The following is a 25,987-nucleotide window of genomic DNA, read 5'->3' on the forward strand; positions in this document are numbered from 1 at the left end:
GCCTGTGATGCTTGCAGTGTGATGCCCAAATATTTAATTGATGTGACTGTGTCAAGCACCACACTAATAATGCTATATTCAAATGTTATGATTGTTTTTCCTCCTCATCTGCAGTAACTTACATTTTTCTACATTTAAAGCAAGCTGCCATTCATCACACCAACAAGAAATTCTGTCTAAGTTATCTCGTATCCTCTCACAGTCACTCAACACCACCACCTTCCTGTACACCACAACAGCAAACAGCTGTAAACTGCTGCTCCCCTGTCTGCCAGATCATTATCCTGACGATATCCTTGTCTCTAATGAATACTCATATTTGAGAGCAACATACTGGGTTTTATTACTTAGAAAGTCTTCCAGCCCTTCACGTACTTGGGAACCAAATGGACCTTCAACAACAGTCAACAGTGTGGCACTGTGTCAAATACCTTCCAGATATCTAGGAATACAGAATCTGCCTGTTGCCATCCATCCAAGGTTTGTGGGATATCATGTATGAAAAGTGCAAGCAATCAGATCACGTACAAAGTAAAGGCACTTCAGCTACTGAAATTTTAACAGTAAATTACCAAAGCATTTGTAACAAAGTTCCAGAATTTACTGTTCTCCAGAAGAGTTGTCACTTTCAAATTATTCTTGGAACTAAGAGCTCACTGAGCCCCGAAGTAGGAAGTCCAGAAGTATTTAGTGATGCATGCAATGATTTTAATCTAGTGAATGTAGACTGGGACGTCTATGGATTCACAGCATTTGTAACAGACAGTCAGTCAGTCTTGTGAAGTACTTAGAAAATCTACACAACTGAAATATTTAGACCTTTTAGCTGCAAACAGGCCTGACCTTATTGACAGTGTCATTATAGGCAGGGATTTGTGATCATGAGAGAATCATAGCAATGATGGTGACTAAAGTAAATAAGTCCATCAAGAAGTCTAGGATAGAGAATTCATTAGAAAAAGCAGATAAGCAGTTCTTAGTGTCCGACTTGAACAATGAATGGACGTCATTTAGTTCCAATATGACAGACATAGATGAAACATCAGCAAAGCTTAAACTGATTGTAAATTGTGCTCTTGAGATTTATATGCCAAGTAAGTGGATTAAAGATGGAAAAGACACTCTGTGGCTTAATAATCAAATTCTCGAATGGTGAGGAAACAGATTGTTGCACTCTCAGTTAAAATGCGTAAATGTAGACAGGCAAAAGTAAGTAGAAATTCATGCATCTGTAAGCATGCAGCTACTTCCACTGTCATACCTTAGTGAAAGATCTTGCCAATAAACTGAGAAAATTCTGGTCATACATAAAATCGTTAAAAGACTGAAGGCTTCTATCTTATCTTTCGTCAACCAATCTGGGGTGGCAATAAAAGACAGCAAAAGGAAAGCTGAAGTTTTAAATTTGACAGTTAAGAAACCATTTCCCTAGAAGGATCATACAAACAAACCATTATTTGACTGTCATACAGGGCATAGTAATACGCATCCCTGCAATAGAGAAGCAACTGAAAGAGTCCAAAACAAATAAGTCACCAGCTACAGATGGAATGCCATTTCGGTTTTCCAGAGAGTCCTCTGTGGCATTCGCCCTTTATGTAGAAAGCATACTTAGCAAGTATTTATTGTGAATCTCTCACCCAGTGAAAAGTCCCAAACAGCTGAAAAAAGCCCAGGTGGCTTCTGTATATAAGAAGGGTAAATGAACTGACCTGCAAAATTACAGACCAATATCTTAAACTTGGTTTGCTGCAGAATTCTTTAACACATACTGAGTTGGAATACAATAAAATTCCTTGAGATAAAAAAGCTTCTATCCATAAATAAACACAGATTTAGAAAGCATTGTTCATGTGAAACTCAGCTTGCACTTTTCATACATGATATCCCACAAACCTTGGATGGATGGCAACAGGCAGATTCTGTATTCCTAGATATCCGGAAGGTATTTGACACAGTGCCACACTGTTGACTGTTGTTGAAGGTCCATTTGGTTCCCAAGTACGTGAAGGGCTGGAAGACTTTCTAAGTAATAAAACCCAGTATGTTGCTCTCAAATATGAGTATTCATTAGAGACAAGGATATCATCAGGATAATGATCTGGCAGACAGGGGAGCAGCAGTTTACAGCTGTTTGCTGTTGTGGTGTACAGGAAGGTGGTGGTGTTGAGTGACTGTGAGAGGATACAAGATGACTTAGACAGAATTTCTTGTTGGTGTGATGAATGGCAGCTTGCTTTAAATGTAGAAAAATGTAAGTTACTGCAGATGAGGAGGAAAAACAATCATAACATTTGAATATAGCATTATTAGTGTGGTGCTTGACACAGTCACATCAATTAAATATTTGGGCATCACACTGCAAAGCAGTATAAGATGGAATGAGCACATCAGGTTAGTATAAGGAAGGCAGTTTCATTGGGAAAATTTTGGGAAAGTGTGGCTCACCCATAAAGGAGATTGCGTATAGAATGCTTGTGCAACACATTCTTGAGTACTGTTAGTGTTTGGCAACCCCACCTGTTCAGCTTAAAGGAAGACACTGAAGCAATTCAGAGGTTGGTTGCTAGATTTGTTAATGGTAGATTCAATCAGCCTGCAAGTATTACAGAGATGCCTTGTGAACTCAAATGGGTATCCTTGGAAGGACGACAGTGTTGCCCTTTTCATGAAACACTATTGCAGAAATTTAGAGAACCAGCATATGAGGCCAACTGCAGAATGATTGTGCTGCCACCAACATATGTTCTGCATAAGGGCCATAAATATAGGAATGGGAAAGGAAATAAGTAGTAATGATATGTGATACAGTCTGCCATGCTCTGTAGTGTTGTGTGCAGAGTATGTAAGCAGATGGAGATGTAGATGTAGTCATCATTGATAGTCCTAACACTGCGTGTTTGCAAAATTCCAAATGCTGGGTACAAAAAGTTTGTTTAGGACCCACATTTTCATAATTTTGTATTTAATACATTTCTGTAATAAATAAAAGGAAAAATTATGCCATTTGACACACATGCAGGGTAATTTCTGCTACAAAAGCTATATATGTCTGTTTTGTTCCCCCATTTTTCATTTGTCATACTTGATTTTTTTGGATAAAATACCTGTAATTGCTTCACTTGATATTTGACCATAAAGGGTGAAATTTAACACAGTAGATACATGTATATGAAAGAGATGTTTTATGTACATCTGTGTTCTAATAATGATGTGATAGTGTTCACCCACTTACAATAAAAAAGATATTAAACCACAAGCTTATTCTGAAATTTTTGCGAACAGCTATTAATATGGTAGCATTCAGTGGTGGTATATTAATGGTAATAGAAAATAAATTTGTTTTACAGTTTATTTGTACCTAATGTGGATCACATTCTTCCCAATCAATAACATTGTTGGAAGTTACCTTCCCCTGTAACCATTCAAAATGTGTTGTTTTGTGGATGGCTAAGAGAGCAACACTTATATTCTACAGCTGGGGATATATGCATTACATATGTCAATAGCATTAATTGAAATTTTGCTTTTAAATGAATTTTTGTTGAATGTAAAAGACTCAAATGTCCAAAGTAACACTTAACACAATATCATTATTGTTATTCTTGCACTTTAGTAAAATTGATGATGTTAGTACCTGAATTCTGCTTTTTAACAAAACATTTTTCATGCTGGGGAAAGTTATTTGTGTAATTAAAATGTGGAATAATATTTCCTATTTGGCCCTAAGATGATTTATGCTATATCTTGTGACCACTGGAAAATTTTTTTCCCCTTCCTTCAACAGTAGACGCTGGGTTATGCTAGTGCTATTATATATTATCAGTATATTTAATAAAAAAATGTTAAGTAATGAAATATTTAAGAAAAATGTGTTGTAGGTTTCACATTTAAACACTGGTGGGTAAAAACACAGAGACTTGCAAAATTTTAAGTGATTGACTTTGTTTATATCTTTACCTCAGAACTGTACACACAGCCTGTCCCTGTTTGAAATCCTTTCACAAGAAAAACAATGTACATGAAAACTGTTTTTGTTCATATGAGTAGTGGAAACCACACCTCATCTGGGAAATGGTACATGCTTGGTGATGCTGGTTGGTGGCTTTACAGTATGGTACTGTGTTGGTCCTGGCAGGTGGAGGAGCGATCAGCAGCAGCAGTGCAAGGGCGGACGCAGACAGGCTCAGGGCGGGACAACGGGGAGTGCGACCTGGTGGTGGCAACAGCAACCCCAGCAGCCACCCAGCAGGTGTGTTGTGTGGGTGGCAAAAACTCAGTGTTGAAGTGTGCTTGAACATTTTACCTTCAGGGGCGTGGAAAACGCTTCAAATGGCACAAGTTCTTTTTCTTACTCTAGAACTGGCAGTTAACATTCAGTAAATTGTTTTTGTGTCACAGTAGTGTTCCCATCAAGCAGTACTGAACTTGATATCTTAGTAATGTTTCTTTCTTTCCTTCTTGTACAGGGTGCCCACAATTAAAGTTCTAGTTTCAAAATGCTGTGGTAAGAGAACCACTGCTCAGAAATAATGTTTTATTTTTACCAATAGAGGGCACTGTAAGTGTCAGATTGTGTACCACCAGCACATGCATGGCACATGGCTGTTCCTCAGTTTGCATCAGAGATGTCCAACATAACTACCTCTGTGAAGGATCAAGCACTGCTGGTAAACCTCTTTTACAAGAACTGTGACTGTGCGCCAGTAACCCTGCAGAAGTTCCAGACACTCAAGAGTACGAAAAAAGGCATTGGTCCAAAGTCTGCTAAGGGTTTGGTGAAAATGATTACAAAAGTCAAAAAGATAGGTTCTTTTTTTTGAAGTGGAATGTGTGTGTGTGGGGGGGGGGGGGGGGGGCAGTTGATCAGACACCTGTTGAAGATGTAGCCTCAACATTCCAGAGGAGGTCGAGAAATGGTGTGCAAACATGCAGTGCATGGGGAATTTCCCGAATGTTGGACATGCCAGCAAGCATGGTGTATAAAATCCTACAAAATATCTTGCATTACTACCCATACGCCATCAGCCATGTTCAGGATTTACTTTCTACCGACTTGCGAGCAAAATAAACGTCCACTCTGAAATTTCTTGCTTACATGGAAGTGGACAGTGAATGGCCATGGAACTTCCTATGGACGGGAAAATGTCCAATATGCAGACTTGCAGAATATGGGCAATGGAAAATCCACACACACATCAACCACTACCACTTCTTTCTGCAAAGGTGATTATGTGGTGCAGGGTGATGGCATCGTTTATTTTAGGGCCGTATTTTTTCGAGGAAGTGAGTCCTGTGGGTCTTGTTACATGTACCATCACAGCCTTTTGTGCACCGACATTATTCCAATCCCTGTGTGGGTGTGTGGGTAGGATCATTTTTATGCAAGACGGTACCTCTCCGCACATTGCACAGCCAGTGAAGTGGCTGCTGCAGAGGCATTTCAGAAACTACCAGTCATAGTTTCCATACAGACTAGCTACCCAAAATACCTGATCTTAACCTGGCGTGGCTTCTGGCTGTGGGTTTATTTGAAAGATGTTGTGTTCAGTGCTCCAGTTACAAACATAGCTGAATTGAAGGCACACATTGTGCAACACATTCTGAATGTGACCCCCAAGACACTCAAATGCATTGTGGAACATGCTGTTTCTTATTTTCAACTTGGGGCAGAAACAGTGGACTGCATATTGAACATGTCTTGTGCCAGTTGTATGACAGTCAGAACTGATGTCACTTTGCTTTTTATGTGGTTTTTGGTCCCAGGACAACTAAAAACAGATTTTTCCCATCCAGTGTGGTGTGATACAGGTTGTGTAATGTGCAACTCAAACTATAGCCATCGTATTGCAATTCACCTGTCATTGTCCGCAGCTCGTGGTCGTGCGGTAGCATTCTCACTTCCTGCGCCCGGGTTCCCGGGTTCGATTCCCGGTGGGGTCAAGGATTTTCTCTGCCTCGTGATGACTGGGTGTTGTGTGATGTCCTTAGGTTAGTTAGGTTTAAGTAGTTCTAAGTTCTAGGGGATTGATGACCATAGATGTTAAGTCCCATAGTGCTCAGAGCCATTTGAACCATTTCACCTGTCATTTGTAGCCATCTCCATTTCTGTACAGTGCCATTATGGGTAATTACTATTTTCCCATGGCATTTCCCCCTACATTAATAATATGCTATTCACATTTGACGTCATTCTGAGCAGTGATTGTCTTTCTACAGCATTTTGAAACTGGAACTTTAATTATGGACACCTTATATTCTATTCCCAAGGAACAGATGTCATCAACAAAGTGGCATTCATTTATCATCAGACCCCAATGAAATCTGAGTTTCCACCCTCTAACCACAATGTATGGAGCATTTTGTCATACTATCTGCCTTCTTTCAGTTAACATGATCGTAAGTTTCATATCCACATAAAAGAAACAATGTTACATATTTTCGACGTGTGGGAGATAATCAGTAGTTTCCAGTTTCCATTTGGAAATCTGATTTTAAAATATGTATTTTATTGACTCATATATACTGTAATTTCTTATTGTGGTTGAATGATGTGTGTTTTGTGTCCAGCAGAGTTAATTATTTCAATTTTGTGAATTAGAGTCTTCAAAAAGTAAGTTACACACACATGTTGCCCTGCGCAAAGACCATTGTGCTACATGTGGTGCATTGTCAGAGAGAATGTGTGTTCTACAGCGCATCACAGCGTGGGAATGAAATTTCACAGCAGTTGGAAACATACTACGAAGCAGAAGTACATGGGGCAGTAAGATTCTTATTGGCAAAACGTCTAAATTGCACACTTTCACTGTTAAATTCTGGCAATATATGGATCAGATGCCATGTCATGGCCAGCTGAAGTGAAAGGGCGCGTACTATTTGACAAAGGCTGCACAGACGTGGGTGGTGCTGCTCCTCTGTCATACAGTCCAGATCTTACACCTTGTGGTTTCCTTCTTCGTGGCAAACTGAAAGGACTTCGGAGAAAGAGATTTTCCAACAATGACGACATTAACACAGTATTTCTTAAATGTTCAGACAGTTGTTTACAGAGACTTGATGACTGTGTTGAAAAATAGTGTCACCCAACTATGTCACTTTGAAGTGTAGTGCAGTATTCATTACAAATTACTTGGCCTGCCATAATAATATGTAACCTACTTTTTGAAGTTCCCTACATGTTCTGCCAATTTACAGAGTTATCTTCTTAGGGTGCTGCAAGTGGTGCTTTTGTATGTGATCACTATCTGGATTGCAACCAGTCTGGTCATTAAAACATTCTGCAAAAAATGGAATCATCAGTTTGGTTGAAAATTCAAAAGCACACCATCATAATAAACCTTTCTTTTAGGTAGCAATACACTGTAGGCAGTAGGTTTAGTGTGATTATTTTGCACATCATCTTTGTTGGATGAATGGATGTATGAATGCACTGAGCAAGATTGTGCATAGAAATAAATTTCTAGTATCTGGTAGTATAGATTATTACATCTGATGAACAATTTCCTCTAGTTCGGGAAAGATACACTATTTGGAGATTAGTTACTACTCTACAGGAAGCATGTGGCTGTTTAATCTTCATATATTTCAACCTGTTGTATGTAAATAGATATAAAATATCAATTAAAAATCAGAGAAATGGGATGGAAAAAAAATGTTGTGCAAATAGTAGTGTATAAAAATGTTTGTTACCTGAGTCTATGTTATTGCTTACAATGTAAGATTTTCTGTTTCTGTTCAGTAGTGCATGCATAGTGAATCTTTGGTGAGGGCTTTAGTTCATATTGAGTGTTGACAATGTGTAAACTATGTTGTTTTTTATTTAATGTCCTAGTGTGTCCAGTTATGATATTATTAAAAGAAATTAAATAAAATAACAGTTCAATAAGAAATCGGTGTTTGTGGAGAAGTGCTTATTGAAATAGGGGGGGGGGGGGGGGGGGGGGGGGGGGGGGGAACACTTGGTATGTAGTTGGCCCACTTTAAACATGGCTGTAATTTTTTTAATGGAATGGATACATAATGACGAACTCATCATTTTGCCATGCAATACTTAGGTTAACCATGCATGCTGGGGCTGAAAAACATACTGGGTCATTAGCTTCAAATGTTCAACAGTCCTGATAACTCTGAATTCATAATTGTCCAGCATTATGCTGCACCAGTAATGTCTCACCTAAAATTTCTTGCATGACCACATTGGACAGTGTTTCCCATGGTATACTACCACTGCAGTAAACAAAATACTCTCAGATAAGTTAGCAAGATCTTCCAATTTGCATAAACTAAAACTGCCAAACTGTGTGAACAAATATCTAATACACCATGTAGCATGTTTCAAAGTAACTATTAGTTTGGTAATAAATGATTCTTAAAACACTTAACTCACATAAAATGATTTATTCTGAAATACAGGTCTTGCCAACATTTTTACAGTCACCTCTAATAAAATTAGATAAATCTCAAAAATCTGATAAGTAGTAGCTCATGAACAATTATTTGTCAATTTTAGTTAAAATGGTATTGTATAGATACTTAAATTTTTTTATATTTGCTACAGTGTTCAAGAAGTAATTTTTTTTTTTTTTGCACTTTTTGCAGCCACCAGAGAAAGCGAATGACGATGGCCTCATTTTCCCTTGGAAGCATAAAGAGATACTGACTTTTGATATTCCTGTTCATGATACAGAGAAGGCTGGCCTTGGTACGATATAGCCCTTTTATTTACAATGATAGTACTGTGCTTTTGTGTGTTCAAAACATAGAATTTTATAAGAGTGTTTACAAATGAATCTCCAATAAACACAGTGACATACAAGTACAGACCGCTTTTGATGTGAAAATAAGATGTAGATTGCGGAGAGTGGGTGCGGAGGAGAATACCATGATAGATAGTAATCATAGAATGCAGGCTTCCACCACTGCTATTTGTGTTATTGCTGGTATATATTTTATGGCCATTACGCCATGGTCCAAGGCATTCCTCAGTGCCTACCTAACATTTAGTATTCCAATGTCAAATGCTAGAGACATCATCAGAGGCTTTAAAAACTGACAGCAGTTAGTGTCAAACAAGCTGACCAAACTGAGCTGTTTAACGTGTTTGAGATTGTGACTGCTTTGAGACATTTTCTGATGAGGTGTATATCATTGGAAGACAAAATGTTAGGCACAGAATTACACCGTCTACCACAGTATCAACAAAAATGACACGTTGTGCATTTGCAGTCTAATTGTAAGAGATACTACTCAATTAAGAGGATACTAATGCATTACTCTCATTGTATTTCAAACCACAATATAATTAAATGGCAGAAGTACTGCATATTATTCATGCACTCAAAGACATTCAGTGCAGAGGTTGATGGGAGTAGCTGAATCGATAGAAATCAAGTGACATAAATTACTTCCTGATTGTTGCCACTAGTAACTAGCAAACAGCATGGTGTCTACAACAAAGAAATGAGAAGTAATGTTCAGAGTTAACCATCCTGAAATGTAAACAGTATGATATCTGCTAGTTAAAGGTGGTAGCTGGTGGAACACATTCAGCACCAGTCAACGTATTTAGATTTATATCAGTTGACTTACTCCCATCAGCAACCTCACTGAGCATCTTCATGGAGTGCACAAATAATAAAAGATCCTGACATCATATGGCTGGTCCCATTTGAGAGTCTTCAGCTTCTTTTCACATTTTTAAGATGTGAGTACATGTCTAATTCTAATCAATTAATTAATTAACTCCTATAAGACTGATGTCTTGCATGTAGAATGCTACACATAAGATTATGTGATTGGCAGCTGTTAGCTGCTGTAAGCTATTGTTAGAAGTTTGAATTGTGGTTGACAACTAGGGTCTTGCAATGCTGATATTTATTTGTGACTAGAAAATTTTATTAATGTTCTTGTGCATGGAAAAATGGCAGAATGCTATCACATTGGGTATGAAAGATTTGTGCACTATGTCTTATATTTATTTGTAACTACTATTTTATATCCGCATCTTTTAAAAACAAGACAATTTGTCATATTATGATCCACAGCATTCAGTGTTATATACTGCTGTACACGGCCGCGGTGGTCTAGCGGTTCTAGGCGCGCAGTCCGGAACCGCGCGACTGCTACGGTCGCAGATTCGAATCCTGCCTCGGGCATGGATGTGTGTGATGTCCTTAGGTTAGTTAGGTTTAAGTAGTTCTAAGTTCTAGGGGACTGATGACCACAGTAGTTAAGTCCCATAGTGCTCAGAGCCATTTGAACTGCTGTACTACATGTAGTATGCCAGTTACAAAGGAGGGTTCATTTACAGCAAAAGATAATTACTATTATTTCCTTTATGTAGGGATTTCAGTCTCGATCAAAATTTTGGGAATACATGAAAACGATGAATACAATGACATCATTGTGGATGCCAGCAGTCAACTCTTCCTCCCATTAATGCTTGTGATGATGTGACTCATCAGGATTCAGAGGATGAAAATAATGCACATGTAGATAATTTACTAGGAAGTCAATTGAGAACTGAAACAGAAGTAGAACTGGTTATTGAAAGTGAACATTCTGAAAGACTGGCAGCAATAGGAGGAAAGGTAGGGACAGGGGAAGGCAGACAGGATGAAAATGGTAATACAAAGAGGAAGATGTATAATTGACATAAATGTGACCTTACAGAGTGCACAAATGAACAATCTCGACAATATTATGTTACCAACAATTTTTTGATGATGATATTATTGACATCATTGTTACATTCACAAACCAATGTGCTGCAAATATAATTGAAATGAGTACATTTATTGTGATACTTTTACTTAGCAGTTACATTAAAGTACTGATATGCAAGGGTGCCCATATAACAGTTTGCAGGGGGGGGGGCTAGACATGGGGGTATGGGATATTTTAATATTTTGGAAAACGAATAGTAACTTTTAAGGAGCTACAGAAAAGTTCATTCATATTCCATTTAAAACCTGTGTAACAGAGCTTTTTAAATCAAACAATGGAAACTGCAGGTAGGAATATCAACAATGTAGGAAAAGACCAGTTGCTGCTCATCATAAAAAAGACATGTCAGGTTTCAGACACACACACACACACACACACACACACACACACACACACACACACAATACACACACACACACAATACACACACACACACAATACACACACACACACAATACACACAATACACAACTCCCAACTTGAGCATCGAGATGATGGAAATGGCGATCATATGTGCATGAGGTGTGCTTAGTTTTTGTGTGTGTGTGTGTGTGTGTGTGTGTGTGTGTGTGTGTGTGTGTGTGTGTGTGTGTTTTAACTGACAAGCACTTTGGTCGAAAGCTGTGTGTGAGTGTCTTTTAATTGTGACTGTCTGCAACTTGACATGTCTTCTTTATGGAAAGTAGCTATCTGTCTTTTCTTACTTGAAAGAAAAACACCTGTTATGTTCTTTCTTTTCCCTGAGAGCTGGGAAAAGGGGGGGGGGGGGGAGGTGTTGGGCATGGCCTCCTATTGCCCCTGGCTATAGGCACCCCTGCCGAGTCAGAATGTCTACTGGAAAACAAGATCAAGTTACCATAATTCTCTCATTGCTGCAGCTATTTCCTGCAATATATTCAAATTCATAATGTTCAGCTTACACTTAAGTGACAATGAAAATCTAAATAAATCAGACAGGTACGCTAAGGTTAGGAAATTATTTGACATGCTCACCACACAGTTCCAGAAGAATGCACCCTATGAAGAAAAAAGTTTGGTGGTGGTGAAACAGGGGTGCCTTACTTTGGTAAATATGGGTGCAAGCAATTCAATAGGGGAAAACTAATTCAGTAAGCTGCAAAATTTGGACTAGAACTATTAGGACTAGATACATTGTGTGGATGGATCCTTACCTAGGTTCGAACACTACTCTACTGCAGAACTACAAACACTTACGGTTAGGAGCAAGCGTCATTCTTCAGCAGGTTGACAAGTTACTGAGTTTGGGGAAACACTCCTATTACCTGCTTATTTCCAAGGAGCAGGGACACTTAGAGAATACCAGATCTCAAGATGCTCCTTGCCAAACAGTAAAAAAATGAAGAAATCTGCTCTGGGAACCGTTGATTTCAAAAGTGACAAATGTAGCAATATTATAGTTGCAATACAGAATGACAATGGTGTGGTCACAACAGCTTCCAAATCTACACCTGTAAAGCCACTACACACAGAATATAAAACTCAGTTCTGAACTCTGATCTCAAATCTTTACAGAACTTATTTTTATTTTTAGTACTGTGAATTTCGCAGAATGTTAATTCTAAATTCAGCCTTGTTATTAGCCACAAACACTGTTTTGTATTGCCATGTAAGCTGTTTGGAATTGCATAATATAAATCTTTGTACAATAATGGTTCAAGCTATTTGCTATAAACAAGTTGTAAATGTGTTCTGCTGTTTTCACAGTTGTTAGGGTTGGGCTGTTTGGGGGAAGGAGACCAGACAGCGAGGTCATCGGGTTAGGGAAGGACAGGGAAGGAAGTTGGCTGTGCCCTTTCAAAGGAACCATCCCGGCATTTGCCTGGAGTGATTTAGGGAAATCACAGAAAACCTAAATCAGGATGGCCGGACGTAGGATTGAACCGTCATCCTCCCGAATGCGAGTCCAGTGTCTGACCACTGTGCCAACTCGCTCGGTCTTTCATAATTGTGTCTGGTATGAGTATGTTGTTAGAATGTGAGAGAAAAAGAAATGAGTAAAGGGGAATGTGTGATAGGGAACAAAGACGACAGGATAGCATATAAAATGGCAAGGTAAGGTTGAATGTGAGCACATGGTAGAATTATGTCAGGAAAGATGCACCAAAACAACAGAGCCTACCTGTCTGATGCAGATAAGGTTAAATTGAGGAGAGTAATTAAAGTGAATTGAGTACTGGATCAGTTGCAAGATCGAGAATAAGAGTGAAAATTTAAAACTACAGATTTGTAAAATATCTGAGGTTGTGTATTTTGTGCAACCCTTAAATCATCTACAAGTGGGTGGCCTCGACTCTCTCTCTGTCTGTTGTTTTCACCCTGATTATCATCACAGTAAGCTTTAAAGTGAGTTGAAACTATGTTTGCCAAATCTGGTGTTTGTCACTTCATGAAGTGAAGTGCTTTGATATTAACAGGTGTGAGTGTGAAGGGCAAGACAACAGCAAGTCATGGAAACGCTCATGGACAGTCCGGATCCACAGACCTAGGCATCTTTGTAAAGAGTGTGCTACATGGTGGAGCAGCTTCTCGTGATGGTAGATTGCGCACCAATGATCAGTTGCTTAACGTGAATGGAATATCTTTGCTCAATCAGTCAAATTCTGATGCCATGGAGACTCTAAGGTGAGTGCACATATACTGCATCCTAAAAAAAGTATTTGTTGTTGTTGTTGTTGTTGGTGGTGGTGGTGGTGGTGGTGGTGGTGGTGGTGGTGGTGGTCACTTCTGTTGCCAAATTGACAATTCCTTGATGCCTCAGGATGTGATACATCAACCAAGCCCTTCTTCTAGTAAATTTGTGGCAAAAATTTCCTTTTCTCGCTGTTTGATTCAGTATCTCATTTGAAATTCAATCTACCCATTTAATCTTAAGCATTTGTAGCACTACATTTCAAAATCATCAATTCTCTTCATGCCTGAATTTCTTTTTATCCATGTTTCACTTTCAAGATTTCAGGTACCTCCATGAATGGCTTCATAACACAACCATTAGTGTGGCTACTAAGAACAAAGCTTGTTGACTCAGACTCAAGTAAATGACAAACTTAGAAACAGTACAGTAAGCAGTAGAACACAGTTGGAGGAGGAGTGCTGACTGTGTTGTCTTTATATAGAGAGGGCTCTCCAGTAGGTGGTGCAGTGGATGTCACACTGTGCACACTAGTTTTGTGACCCACCACAAGTGACCTATGGTGGTTGGCCTGTGCAGCTACCATTGTCGGCCTATTTGAAGTGTACCGCACCAGCGGACTGATGCCATAGCGCATATCCTGGTGTTGTGTACAGGGTTATAGCACTAACCCTTAAATTCATATTAGATGTTGACAAATTCCTCTTTTTTTTCACAAGTGCTTATTCTCATTTCATAATTTTAATTCCCTCTTACTTAATTGTCTGACTTAATTCAAATTTGCTCCATTACCCTTGTTTTACTTTTATTGATGTTCATCTTATTAATCTGTGTTCAAGACACCATCCATTCCATGAAACAGCTCTTGCAAGACCTTCAGTCTTTGACACAGCTACAGAGTCATCAGCAAACTTTTTTTTTCTTCTCCCCAAATTTTAATTACCTTTCCAAATTTCTGCTTGGTTACCTTCAGAGCTTTGTCATATGGAGACTGATGACTTCAGGGATGGGCTACAATCCTGGGTCACACCCTTCTCAATTAGGGCTTCACTTTCATGTCCTTTGACTCTTATTGCTGCAGCCTGATTTCTGTGCATGTTGTAAATAACCTGTCACTCTCTGTGCTTTATCTTTACTACCTTCAAAATTTTGAAGAGTGAACTCCATTCAAAACTGTCAAAAGGTTTCTCTAAATCCACAAGCACTATCAGTGTAGTTTCCTTTCTCTACAACCTGTTCTAGGATAAGTCTTAGTGTCAGTATTGCCTCTTGTGTACCTAAATCCCTCTGGAACTCAAACTGATCTTCCCTGAAGTCTGCTTCTACTAGTTTTTCCATTCCTTTATAAATAATAGCATGTGTTGTTTGAAATTTGGATTAATACAATAGGTGGAAGAGTTTCATCATGGCTGACTCTCAGAAAGATGTCAGTAATTCTGAGGAGATGTCCTCTAGCCCAGGGACATTGATCACTTCAGTCTTTCAGTGCTCTGTCAACTTGTTTTCACAGGATCCTATGTCATCTTCACCTGCTCCCTCCTCTTTTTCTATAATATTGTCCTAACTTTTGTTTGTGTTATATAGACCTGATATATATATATCTCCTTCCACCTTTGAGCTTTCACTCCATAGTGTAGTACAGGCCATAGTTTAGTACAGGTTTGCCATCTGAGATCTTTTTACTTGTGTAGCTGCTTCTGTTTTCTCCATAGGTCTCTTTAGTTTTCCTGTAGGTTGCATCTTATCTTTCCCTTATTTATGTATGCTTCCAAAGGCTTGCCTTTGACAAGATGTAAAATCTAATGTGTCTGTCCTTTTTTGCCTACTTCATTTGCTGCATTTTTACATTTTATCTTTTTTCCAGTTAAATTCAATATCTCCTGTGTTGTTCAGGATTTCTACTAGGCTTTGTTGTTTAATACACGTGATCCTGTGCTCCCCTTCTCTATTTCATCTCTCAAAACTGCCTATTCAGTCCAACATTAGGCAATGATTCTGAAACTCTCAACAATCTGTGGAACAATATCCACATACTGCATTAGTCTTTTGCCTAGAATGTTTCCAGTATATGGAGCTACATTAGTTGGCTGACTTGTTAGTTGCTGTTTTTCTTCCAGCTTTTATGTTAATAGCATATAGTAGAAATGTTGAGTTGCGCATAGGCACGACGAAAAGACTCACAAATAAAGCTTTCAGCCATTAAGGCCTTCATCAAAAATACATATACATACATGCGCACACACATGCAAATACAACTCTACACATGACTGCAATCTCAGGCAACTAAAACCATACTGTGAGCAGCAGCACCAGTGCATGATGGGAGTGGTGACTGGGTGGGGGTAAGGAGGAGGCTGGGGCAGCAGGGAGGAGGAGGGGTACTATGGTGGGTGCTACGGACAGTGAAGTCCTGCAGGTTAGACGGAGGGCAGGGGAGAGATGGGGAGAAGGGGGGGGGGGTGTAGTAGTGGAAAAGGAGAGAAACAAAAAGAGTGGGTGTGTTGGTAGAATGATGGCTGTGTATGCTGGAATGGGAACAGGGCAGGGGCTGGAAGCGTGAGGACAGTGACTAACGAAGGTTGAGGCTCATAACCCTCCTTGCCTCAACCTTTGTTACTGTCCTTCCTTGTTCCCATTCCAGCACTACACAGCCATCATTTCACCACAACACCCAGTCTTTTTATTTCGCTCCTTTTCCACTACTCCACCTCCCCCCTCCCCTCCTCTTCCCTGCCCTCCATCTAACCTGCAGCACTTCACTATCCAACACCCCCACTGTACTATCTCTCCCCCTCCCCGCTAGCCTGTTCCTATCCCCACCTAGTCGCCTCTCCCATCATGCACTGTTGCTGCTGCTGCTGTGTGTGTGTGTGTGTGTGTGTGTGTGTGTGTGTGTGTGTTGTAGACGAAGGCCTTAATGGCCAAAAGCTTTAATTGTGGTTGTGGGAGTCTTTTTGTTGTGCCCATCTGCGACTCAGCATCTCCGCTATATGGTGTCTAGAACAGTCTCATTTTAGAAGACATTTGTTCATAAAAAAATGGGTAAACATATATTCATTTATTACTAAACCTACCTATCTTTTAAGGTCACAAATTGTACTGAATTTGCAGTCAGTTGAATATGAAATTTGGTTGCTGTGATTTCTGCATTCTTTCTTTATTTCCCCAAAGGAATTCTTTTTGCTTTAAGAGGACTTTATTTAAGTAAAGGTTGACAGCTGCTTGCTAGTAATTTTCCTGTGTAGATTTTTTTTAAACCTGATCACCGTACCCAATACCTTGTAAGGTATCGGGTAAAGTGCTCAGATAACAAGGGACTGTGCAGGAAAATTACTTTCTTCGTGGTAAATAGACAGCCAACCATTCTCGATTTCTCCAAAATCTGTCTGTGTATTAATTTAATGGTAACTCCTTGAAGTGTTGCTTAAAATGTTAATTAATGAGAAGCCTTGCTATTTAATTCATTGTGGCTACACTTATTAATAAGAATAAACATGTGTATTGTTGGCTGTATTATTTAATGTGTCCTTATTATTAGCACACGAAGGACTAAAAAACTGCAGTTAGACAACAGGTCAGTAACTGAATATGTAATTAACTAATTTTCTTGTTTGCCTGCACATTTCAAATAATGTTTTTAGTTACTGGGCAGTAAAATGTTTTGCTGAGTTGCAAATCTTTCTTTTACTGTAGTCTGTGGAACAATACCCAGATGCTGTACTATTCTTTTGCCTAAAAGCATGTGCATTGTGCATCTTAGTTTTTCTCTATGACTATTTGATTACACACTGTTTTTGACTGTCAGAAGCATGTGAATATAATACTCTGTTTTTTAAAAATGTAGGGCAGAAAATCATCACTGCAACTTCCAGCTCATTATTAATTTGAAGAAGCCGAGAACTTTATTGTAAATATTCTTACAATAAAAAACTGCTTAAGCTGCTTTCTTTGTGGCCACTGATAATTTTCTCCACTCCCATGTTCAATAGTCTTTATCCTGATTAACGTTCTCAACAAAATTCAAAAGCTGGGACATGGGATGAGCAAAGCTCATAAATTTTCTACAGGAACTCTGGCTATCGTTTTAAATATTTGACAATTTGTTTTACATCCAGGGCAGCGTCAACTGTTCTGATGTGTTAAGTGTTTGTGGTAGTTTGATTTTTTTTACATTTGTTATGCTGTTATACTTTGATACAAATTTTTTGATAGTGTAATTGACAAAAAAGTATCTCGTCATACTTTATATCGGGGCAGAAACTGGTTTCCATCCTCACAATGATGGTATTGTCACCTCAGTTTGTATTGGAAAATGAGTGTGCAACTATGAGGATGCTCATGCAACCAATGTGGAATGTACTTGTACATCTTTGTGACTAGGTTATAACAATGGAAGGGACTTTCTTCCAAGAGCTTTTGAAAATATTTTTATCATTCTATCTAGCCATCAGGACCTTGGAGTTAAATAATCATGGCAAAAAGTTCTTTTTCTGACTAAAGAATTTTGTTTTTTGTGTTTAAACTACACTTACATTTTGACAGTCTCATTTTAGGTCAGTGTAATTTGTCCAGTAGTTTCCAGTTAATAGATTTCATCACTGAAATATGGTTCTGGCTGACATGCAAAATACTTACTGTGGCTGCCAAAACGGTTACTGAGAAATAGCCATGTTCAAACCTGAAAGCAGGAATTGTCTGTCAGACAGCATTGCAGTAGATATCTGTTATCACTCATTAATTTCAATTGTTGTGTCTCAAGAAATGGACACATGAGGTATTCATCCTTACCCAGAATGAATGATGTAACTTAAGACATACTTGACATGAGAGTTCTTCAAATATGTTGTGTTAGAGTGAGAGGAAACACTGTGTATTAAGTGACTCATTAGTTTATGGTATTAGTCCAAAAGCATGCTGGTTGACACTTAAAACTATAATGCAGGTGGCATATTCCATATCAAGGAACAATGTATTGTGTGTTTGATCTAGCACTTGCATTCAGGAGAACAATGGTTCAAATCTGCATCTGGCCATCATGATTTTGATTTCCCATGATTTCCCTAAATTGCTTCCAACAAATGCCAGGATGGTTCCTTTGAAAGGCTACAGGTTATTTCCTTCCCCATCTTCCCCTAATTTGAGCTTGTGCTCAGTTTATAATGAGGATTTATCAGTAGACATAGATTAATTTATTAAAGACAGTCTTACTTTTTCATTCCTTACAGGCGTGCAATGGTACATATGGAAGGCCCTACCCCTGGTATAATAACTTTGACAGTAGCACGATGTGTAACATCACATGGGCCCAATAGTAGTCAACCATCCCATTCTGGCCGTGATTCAGCCAGCAGTTTGTTGACCAGTTCCTCAGGTACGTATATGTGCATTACACTTTTATCTTTAAGTGGTTAAAGGGGGCAAAAAAAGTTATTCCTTACAAATGTGGCACATCACATATGATTTTGTTGTGTCAACTAATACCCAACAACTGACAAGAAAAATGTCTTTCAAGATGGGGCTTCACCACCCTCACAACTACTCATCAAACTGTTTTTATGTGGTTTTACACGAGGCATAATCATCACATCAAATAAAGTTATGCAACTATTTGTATGTTCATATGCAAGTACAAGTCTGCAATCCCAGTATGTAATAAAATCCCCTTGCCACAGTACCACAGTACAACCCTGGAGTAACTGAAATGAAACATTACAACACATTGATAAAGTGGACATCGGCTGCGTCATTTTGCTTTGCTTTGCTTCATCTATGGCATACTACAGTACTGTGGGGTAGGGATTTCATTGTGCATCAGAACTGCAGACGTGCTGTAACTTACTGACATGTAACGATTCTTCAGTCTCAATAATATCCATTGATCTTTCCTTCTTCCAACAGTTGCTTGGTTATTCAAACAGTTGATTGTGAAGTAAAAACACAATTGATTTTTACTTCATCAGTCTGTCATATTTATTTTTATTCAACACTTCTGAATATCATCTTGCTGATTATATGATAGTTAAGTTAACAATGTAATAAGGAAAAGATAGATTGTTACTTACCGTAAAGATGACACATTAAATTGCAGGCAGGCACAATTAAGACATTTATGCATAAGTCATTCTGGTCTGAGAGCTATAGTTGGTGGTAATGTGTGAGTGAGATGTGCTTGCTTGTGTGAGTGAATGGTGTGTTTTTCTCTTTCTTTTCCTGACAAAGGCATTTCCTGAAAGCTTATGTGCAAGTGTCTTTTTAACTGTGCCTCTCTGCAACTTAACCCATCATCTTTATGGTAAGTAGCAATATATCTTTTCCTTACATTACTGAGATTCCACCCTGGAGTTTACATTGTTAGTAATTTAAACACACTATGAGTGAGTGGTTTGACAAATTACTCAGTCAGTACTTGACATAAACTTTTTAAAATAACTGCTCCTCCCTGACTTACTGACACAGTACATTATAGCATCTGGCTAACATAAAAGTTCACGTAACGAACATACATGGTACTCTCATTGATGACTTAAATTTCCAACTGCCTCAGGCTTTGGGTGCAACACCTATAGTCTGATTAAAATTTCTAGATGGGTGACACTTCATGCATTGTACATGGTTTCCTCCAATCAGAGTGCTAGATATCACACCTGAACCATTCATTGTTGCCAAATTGCCACAACAATTGGTCAGTTCACTTCCAATTCCTTGTGTGGCATTCTTTCTTGATATGTTTGGATCATGAACAACGGCTCTGGCACTTTTATTTCATGTTACATCTCTCTCTCTCTCTCTCTCTCTCTCTCTCTCTCTCTGTCTCTCTCTCTCTCTCTCTCTCTCTCTCTCTCTCTCACACACACACACACACACACACACACACACACACACAGTGATGCTGATGAAAAATACACACATTTCATACACAGCACTAACCAAACAATTTTGGATACTTTGTACCTGATGCAATTCAGCAGCACATATCATAATCGTGAAGATTGGCTTACCTTAGATAAGCTGCACGTAACACAGACAGAAGCCAAATTTTCGAAGGCGACAATTAATCATTATGACTGGGTCACCACAGTCACAAATATAACTAATTAACCCAGCATTGTGATTAATGTATTGTTTAGTGTACAAAACTGATGATGTTTAAAAGATCGTTGGTTCAAGTCTCGTTAAATGAAGTGAATCTTTTTTTTATTTCTAAATCTAATGCAGAGTTTGATTATTATTTTTATTCAGTTAGTTGGCTTAGGAGTAATTTTTTTTTTTTTTATTTCTCTATTTTGTCATGTAATTTTCGTATCGTATTGACAATTTTATTTGCTGTTACTTTTCCTTCCATCATTATTTTTTCGTTTGGAATCTGCCTGTGTTTCCTCTAACCTGTGACAAAATCCAATGAGTACTGTTCATTGGTTGGCAACACAGTAGCTCATGTAGCTGGTGCAAGGATAGTTTCAGGTAATCAATATTAGTGAGAAATTAGTTTGCTTTTACCATTGAAACCAAATTTTTTCTGTCTTGGGTTTGCTCATAGAGGTTAGTCTTAATCACTATGAACAAAGCAGTTGTCATTCTTGTTCTACCGCAGATTGTTGACTGCAATATTCTTGAATGCATTGCACATCATGAGGTTGTGGTTAGCTTAGGACATGAGTTTAAATTCAGAGTTACAAAATGCATCATATGCCGCAGTTCAGTCATAGGTCACTTGAAGTCAGCTGTCAACAGAGCATCTCGCATTTCTGCCATACCTTGTGGTGGACACTTCCAGCATTACTTCATGTTACACATTGAGAGCATACCCACTGTAATTGTGCGTCAAATATAATGGAGTGGTAGTCAGCAGTCGCTGAGGTGACAGTGTAGCAGCAAGTGGCAGATGTCAACTATTAAGTAATTTTAATCAGACTATGGTACAGATACCTGTATTACAGAAACTACAAACTAGTATATTCCAAGCTTATTACATTTTATATATTAACATAAAAGGCAGAAAAAATAAGAGCCGCAAACAATAGGGCATGAAGTAAATTTGCTTAACCAACAGTTGCATAGTTGGGAAATGACAAAATAATATGTATTATTTCATGGGAGGGAAGTTTAAATGTGCAAAAGGATCCCCAAAACATGCAAGAATTTCTGAAAACCTAGGATCTTTTAATTTGAAAAATTAAAAACTAATATGTTATTTTACTGAAAGTACACATTTTTGGAAACAGAAAAATTGGTGCTACAAAACTATGGCAAAGAATTTCAGAATAATTAGATTTTTTTTAAAAATGGCTCAAATGGCTCTACGCACTATGGGACTTAACATCTGCGGTCATCAGTCTCCTATACTTAGAACTACTTAAACCTAACTAACCTAAGGACATCACACACACCCTTACCCAAGGCAGGATTTGAACCCATGACCGTAGCAGCAGCGCGGTTCCGGACTGAAGCACCTAGAACCAGTCGGCCACAGCGCCCAGTTAATTAGATTTTAAGATTGTAACATTCTGAAATATAAAAATTTTAACACAAATATCTTTTGAAATGCCAAGTTTTCAGAAAAAAGTAAAATGTTTGGTTGAAAGAGAGAAATGAGGACTATCGAATAAGCTAGGTCGATCTTAAAACAAACAGTTTTTAGCAGTATTAAATTTTGAACTGCACATGGTTTGCAGGTATAGTAATTCATGTATATTCTCTAAAATAATGTTTCCATGTGAACTAAATATACAATTGAAATTAGTAGTAAGTAAATTTTGCTGTGAATAATAAGCTTCAGTAAAATATTGCAGGTATAAGAAATTTAACTATTTTATATAACTATTGAATATAAACTATTAACAAAAATAGATCGCAAATAAGAAAAATATTTATTTCATGAATGGTTTAAGAACGAATAGGACAGTCCCACTTTGCTCTGTTACAATATACCAACAACAGGTAAACAAACAAAATATTAATAATATAACTTTATTTTTTTATATGTGATTGTTGAAATTTTAAGTACCATTCATAATTTTGTTTTTACCTACAACACAGAACTGTTGTCTTCATGCATACAGGAAACTATTTGTCTGATCACTGAACTTACTGTAGGCCTACCCACTTTTGATTATTTTCTTTTATTTTCATTTGGTGTAAGTACCACACTCCTAACGACACATTAAATTAGGTAGACATGTGATGATTACAGTAAATTGTTGATAGTACATACAGAGCACACACAAGCTAAGCTAATGACAGATGGCAAAAACATATTGTACATAATCCATACTACCATATAATACATCGTTATCAAAAACCTCAGAAAACTCTCTACTGATTTACTTCAGATTTTTACACTACACTTCAATAAACTTTCAGACAGGTAAAGGTTACACTTTTTTTAAAAATATGTGTGTTATCTAAATTGAAGTACTACTATATAAAGACAAGATATTTAAAGCTTATCAACTTACAATTAGAATAGTACTACAGAATCATCCAAAACTTAGCAATCCTACTCATTATTAAAATTATGAGAAATACTGTCACTGAAGTTAGTATTCTCACAGCTCCAGCAGCTGGGGAGGTCTCTCCTGTATCCTTATATTAAAGAGCCCAACCAATTTACACATTCATTTTAAGTGGCTTCATTTTCCAATCAAGGTTTTGTTTGTAATAACAAACAAGGCTGAAGGTCAGAGAGAAGGGAAAAGGAGATGGACACAGAGGAGGACGGTGAACAGAGAGGAGATAGAGAAAAACTGGGGGGTGAAAGGAGGAGATAGACAGACAGCAATAAGGAACGGGGTGGAGGGGAGGGATGGACAAAGAAAGGGGGGAGAGAAGGGGATATACAAAGAGATGGAGAGAGAGGAGGAGAAGATCAGGACATATATACAATTCCGATAAATATTTAGCAATTGCAAAGCATTGCTTAGTTCGCTTGTCAACAATAAACACAACTCATTTAGATTATTGAAGGAATGGCGTGGGGGGGGGGGGGGGGGGGTTGGATAGTAAAGTGCTGTGCAAATATACTAATTAGTTCTTGAATGATGCTACCTTATGTTTATATGCCAGCATTATTCAAAATATAAATGACATAGGTATGGCATTATTGTCTGACACAGTTCATGGTATGCAGTGGCATAGTGAATGTTACTGGTGCCCGGGGCATGAGAGTTTATTGCCTCCACCCCCTCCCCACCACTGCTCAGGGTATGATACTACACTCTATTGTTGCCCCCCCCCCCTCGTCCCCTCCAGAACACATAGTAATATAATATGTAGAATTTACTCTAATAATAATATATTTTGTGGAATATCTCGTTTGTCATAGAGACCATTTGGTGCCCCTCTGCAAGAATTGGTGCCCGGGGCATGATAGATCCCATTTGCTTCCCCTCCCCCCTCACTATGCCACTTATGTTATGGGAAAGTAGTTTCTGTTGGGACTCGTGCTCATTTAAATATGTAAGTTATTATCTCATAAAAAGTCATGAGGCCATAGTTAAAAGTATGAATGTAAACAGACAGACAAATGTGAACACTTACATTTCGACAGAAAGGTTGCAGTTAACTGCCACTATTATCAAACCAGTCAAAGTTTATTCCCCAAACAAAATGCATTGTCCAGCTTGTTCGTGGCTGTAGAATCTTACCTCAGATTGCCATAGGAAAGTAATAAACTTGTCACATTATGTTAACTGAAATGTTTGTGACTATCATAACCAAAATAGCATATTCCTTAGCCAAATTTCAGTCCTACATCATCTTCACATTAACTATCCATGAGAGGAACTGAACCAGTGACTTCCGGAACAGTCTATCCTCTAAAATCGTAAATCCAACAGGCTTTCTGTGCAGCATGCAAGCCACTCACATAAAGATGTTTTAGGTCTGGTGTACTTATCATTTTTTCAGGGATGTTAGCACATAGCTTTTATTGAAAAATTTTTTCTGAATGTATGTATCAGTACAACTAAGAATACCATAAAAGTATTTATGACATGTTGACCTGTATTTGGTAACTGTGGAATCTTTTAAATAATGGTTTTTGCTAAAGGTACAGAGACATTTGGTGGAAAGAATGATGTTGAGGGCTATAATCCAGATATCTCAGCTGTCAGTGAGAACTCTGAAAACAACACTGTCATCTTTCTGCCATATGCCAGTAAAGATGAATCCCATGATTCTGTGAACAGAAGCAATAAATCTTCAGCCATTGGTGCAAATGGAAGGCGACTTGGTAAGTACATGATGAAAATATTATTATAATTGTGCCAATACAACAATAAATAGATCTTTGCTTTCCAGTCCAGATGAGAATGAGCTTTCTACTTGACAATTAAATACAATATATTCACACTATTCTAAACATGATAGTAATGAAAATGACAAGTAAACAATGCATGCTAGTCAGATATTGATCCCTGTAGATTTTTACCAACATATTGAGTTCATAGTTTAGTACTTTTGGCCTTTCACAGAGAGATGGCATAAAATAATTTACAGAAGCATAACAGACTCATAAAACCTCTTTCCATTTTTCCCCTCCCTCTGTTCTGCCAAAGCATAACTATCTCATCTCCTCTTCCAATATTTCTTTATTATTATTTTGATGTACTTTATTTTGAATAATTTAGTTTTCCCCTTCTGTTGCATTTGTATGGCCATTTTTGGTTTTACCTACAACTATATTTATTACACCGCTGATCATTAAAATTTGCAACACTGGGAAGGACACACACACACACACACACACACACACACACACACACACACACACACACACTGTGAATTTTGGGGTATATATGATGCAAAATGTAGTATAAAGAGCCATCACCATCAGCAGCAATAATGGTTATAACCATGCCGGGCATAGTGGAACTGAGCTTGGACAGCTGATGCTGGTAAGAGTAACTCATTATGTGCTGTTTCAACTTTGTGTCATTGTTCATCAGTCACAATGTGTGGCAAGTGGTAACATGCGAATCCCTGTGCAAACCATGACTAGATGAACCTAATTTCTGACTGTAGGTATGTGACGTGGCTTTACAATCCAGTATGACCAAGTGAGCAATATGTTTGTCCTGCACAGCACAAGTCATGTGGTGCCACTGTGATACAGTGTAAAGTGGTATATAGCCCTTCCTAAAACTATCAATTCCACATTGTCAAAATTGTAGGATTCTGACTAATGTGAGCAGCACTATTGCAGTACATCAAGCACAATCTTGAGAGGTCATGATCCTGCTACTGTCTAATTGTTAGTTGTGTTGACAACACATGTTGACAGGTATCTCTTCTTTTTACGTGAAGCATAATGTGATCTCACGAATAACCAGTATTCAAATGCGATTTTTAATAAAAAACATGTTGCAAAATCTTTCCATATTTAGGCTGTTCAGAAATTCCCATTACGAACTTCTAGGACTTGTAGAGGGGAGTCGGTACATAATATCTTGGATAGGAACCCATGTCTGGGAATTAACAGTCCCGATACTGTGATGGCTTCAGTTTAGGTGTGTAACATGTCCATGAAGGCTTAAGGAGCTGAATAGGAGTGATGCAATACAATTATTAGGTAACAGTTCAAAAGTAAACATAATGAAACATCCATTTATA

At 38.1% G+C, this 25,987-nt stretch overlaps 1 protein-coding gene across 1 annotated transcript in view; it reads left to right on the forward strand.

The window, feature by feature from the left end:
• Positions 1-25,987, forward strand: part of LOC124789029 (partitioning defective 3 homolog) — a 285,751-nt gene that overhangs the window by 177,377 nt on the left and 82,387 nt on the right. The window contains exons 11-15 of the mRNA XM_047256316.1: positions 4,139-4,252; positions 8,602-8,704; positions 13,164-13,371; positions 18,604-18,749; positions 24,426-24,608. Coding sequence (XP_047112272.1) covers positions 4,139-4,252; positions 8,602-8,704; positions 13,164-13,371; positions 18,604-18,749; positions 24,426-24,608 — 754 coding nt within the window. The remainder of the gene's footprint in view (positions 1-4,138; positions 4,253-8,601; positions 8,705-13,163; positions 13,372-18,603; positions 18,750-24,425; positions 24,609-25,987) is intronic.

This window comes from Schistocerca piceifrons, chromosome 3 (assembly GCF_021461385.2).
Source record: "Schistocerca piceifrons isolate TAMUIC-IGC-003096 chromosome 3, iqSchPice1.1, whole genome shotgun sequence".
NCBI classification, from domain to species: Eukaryota; Metazoa; Arthropoda; class Insecta; order Orthoptera; family Acrididae; genus Schistocerca; species Schistocerca piceifrons.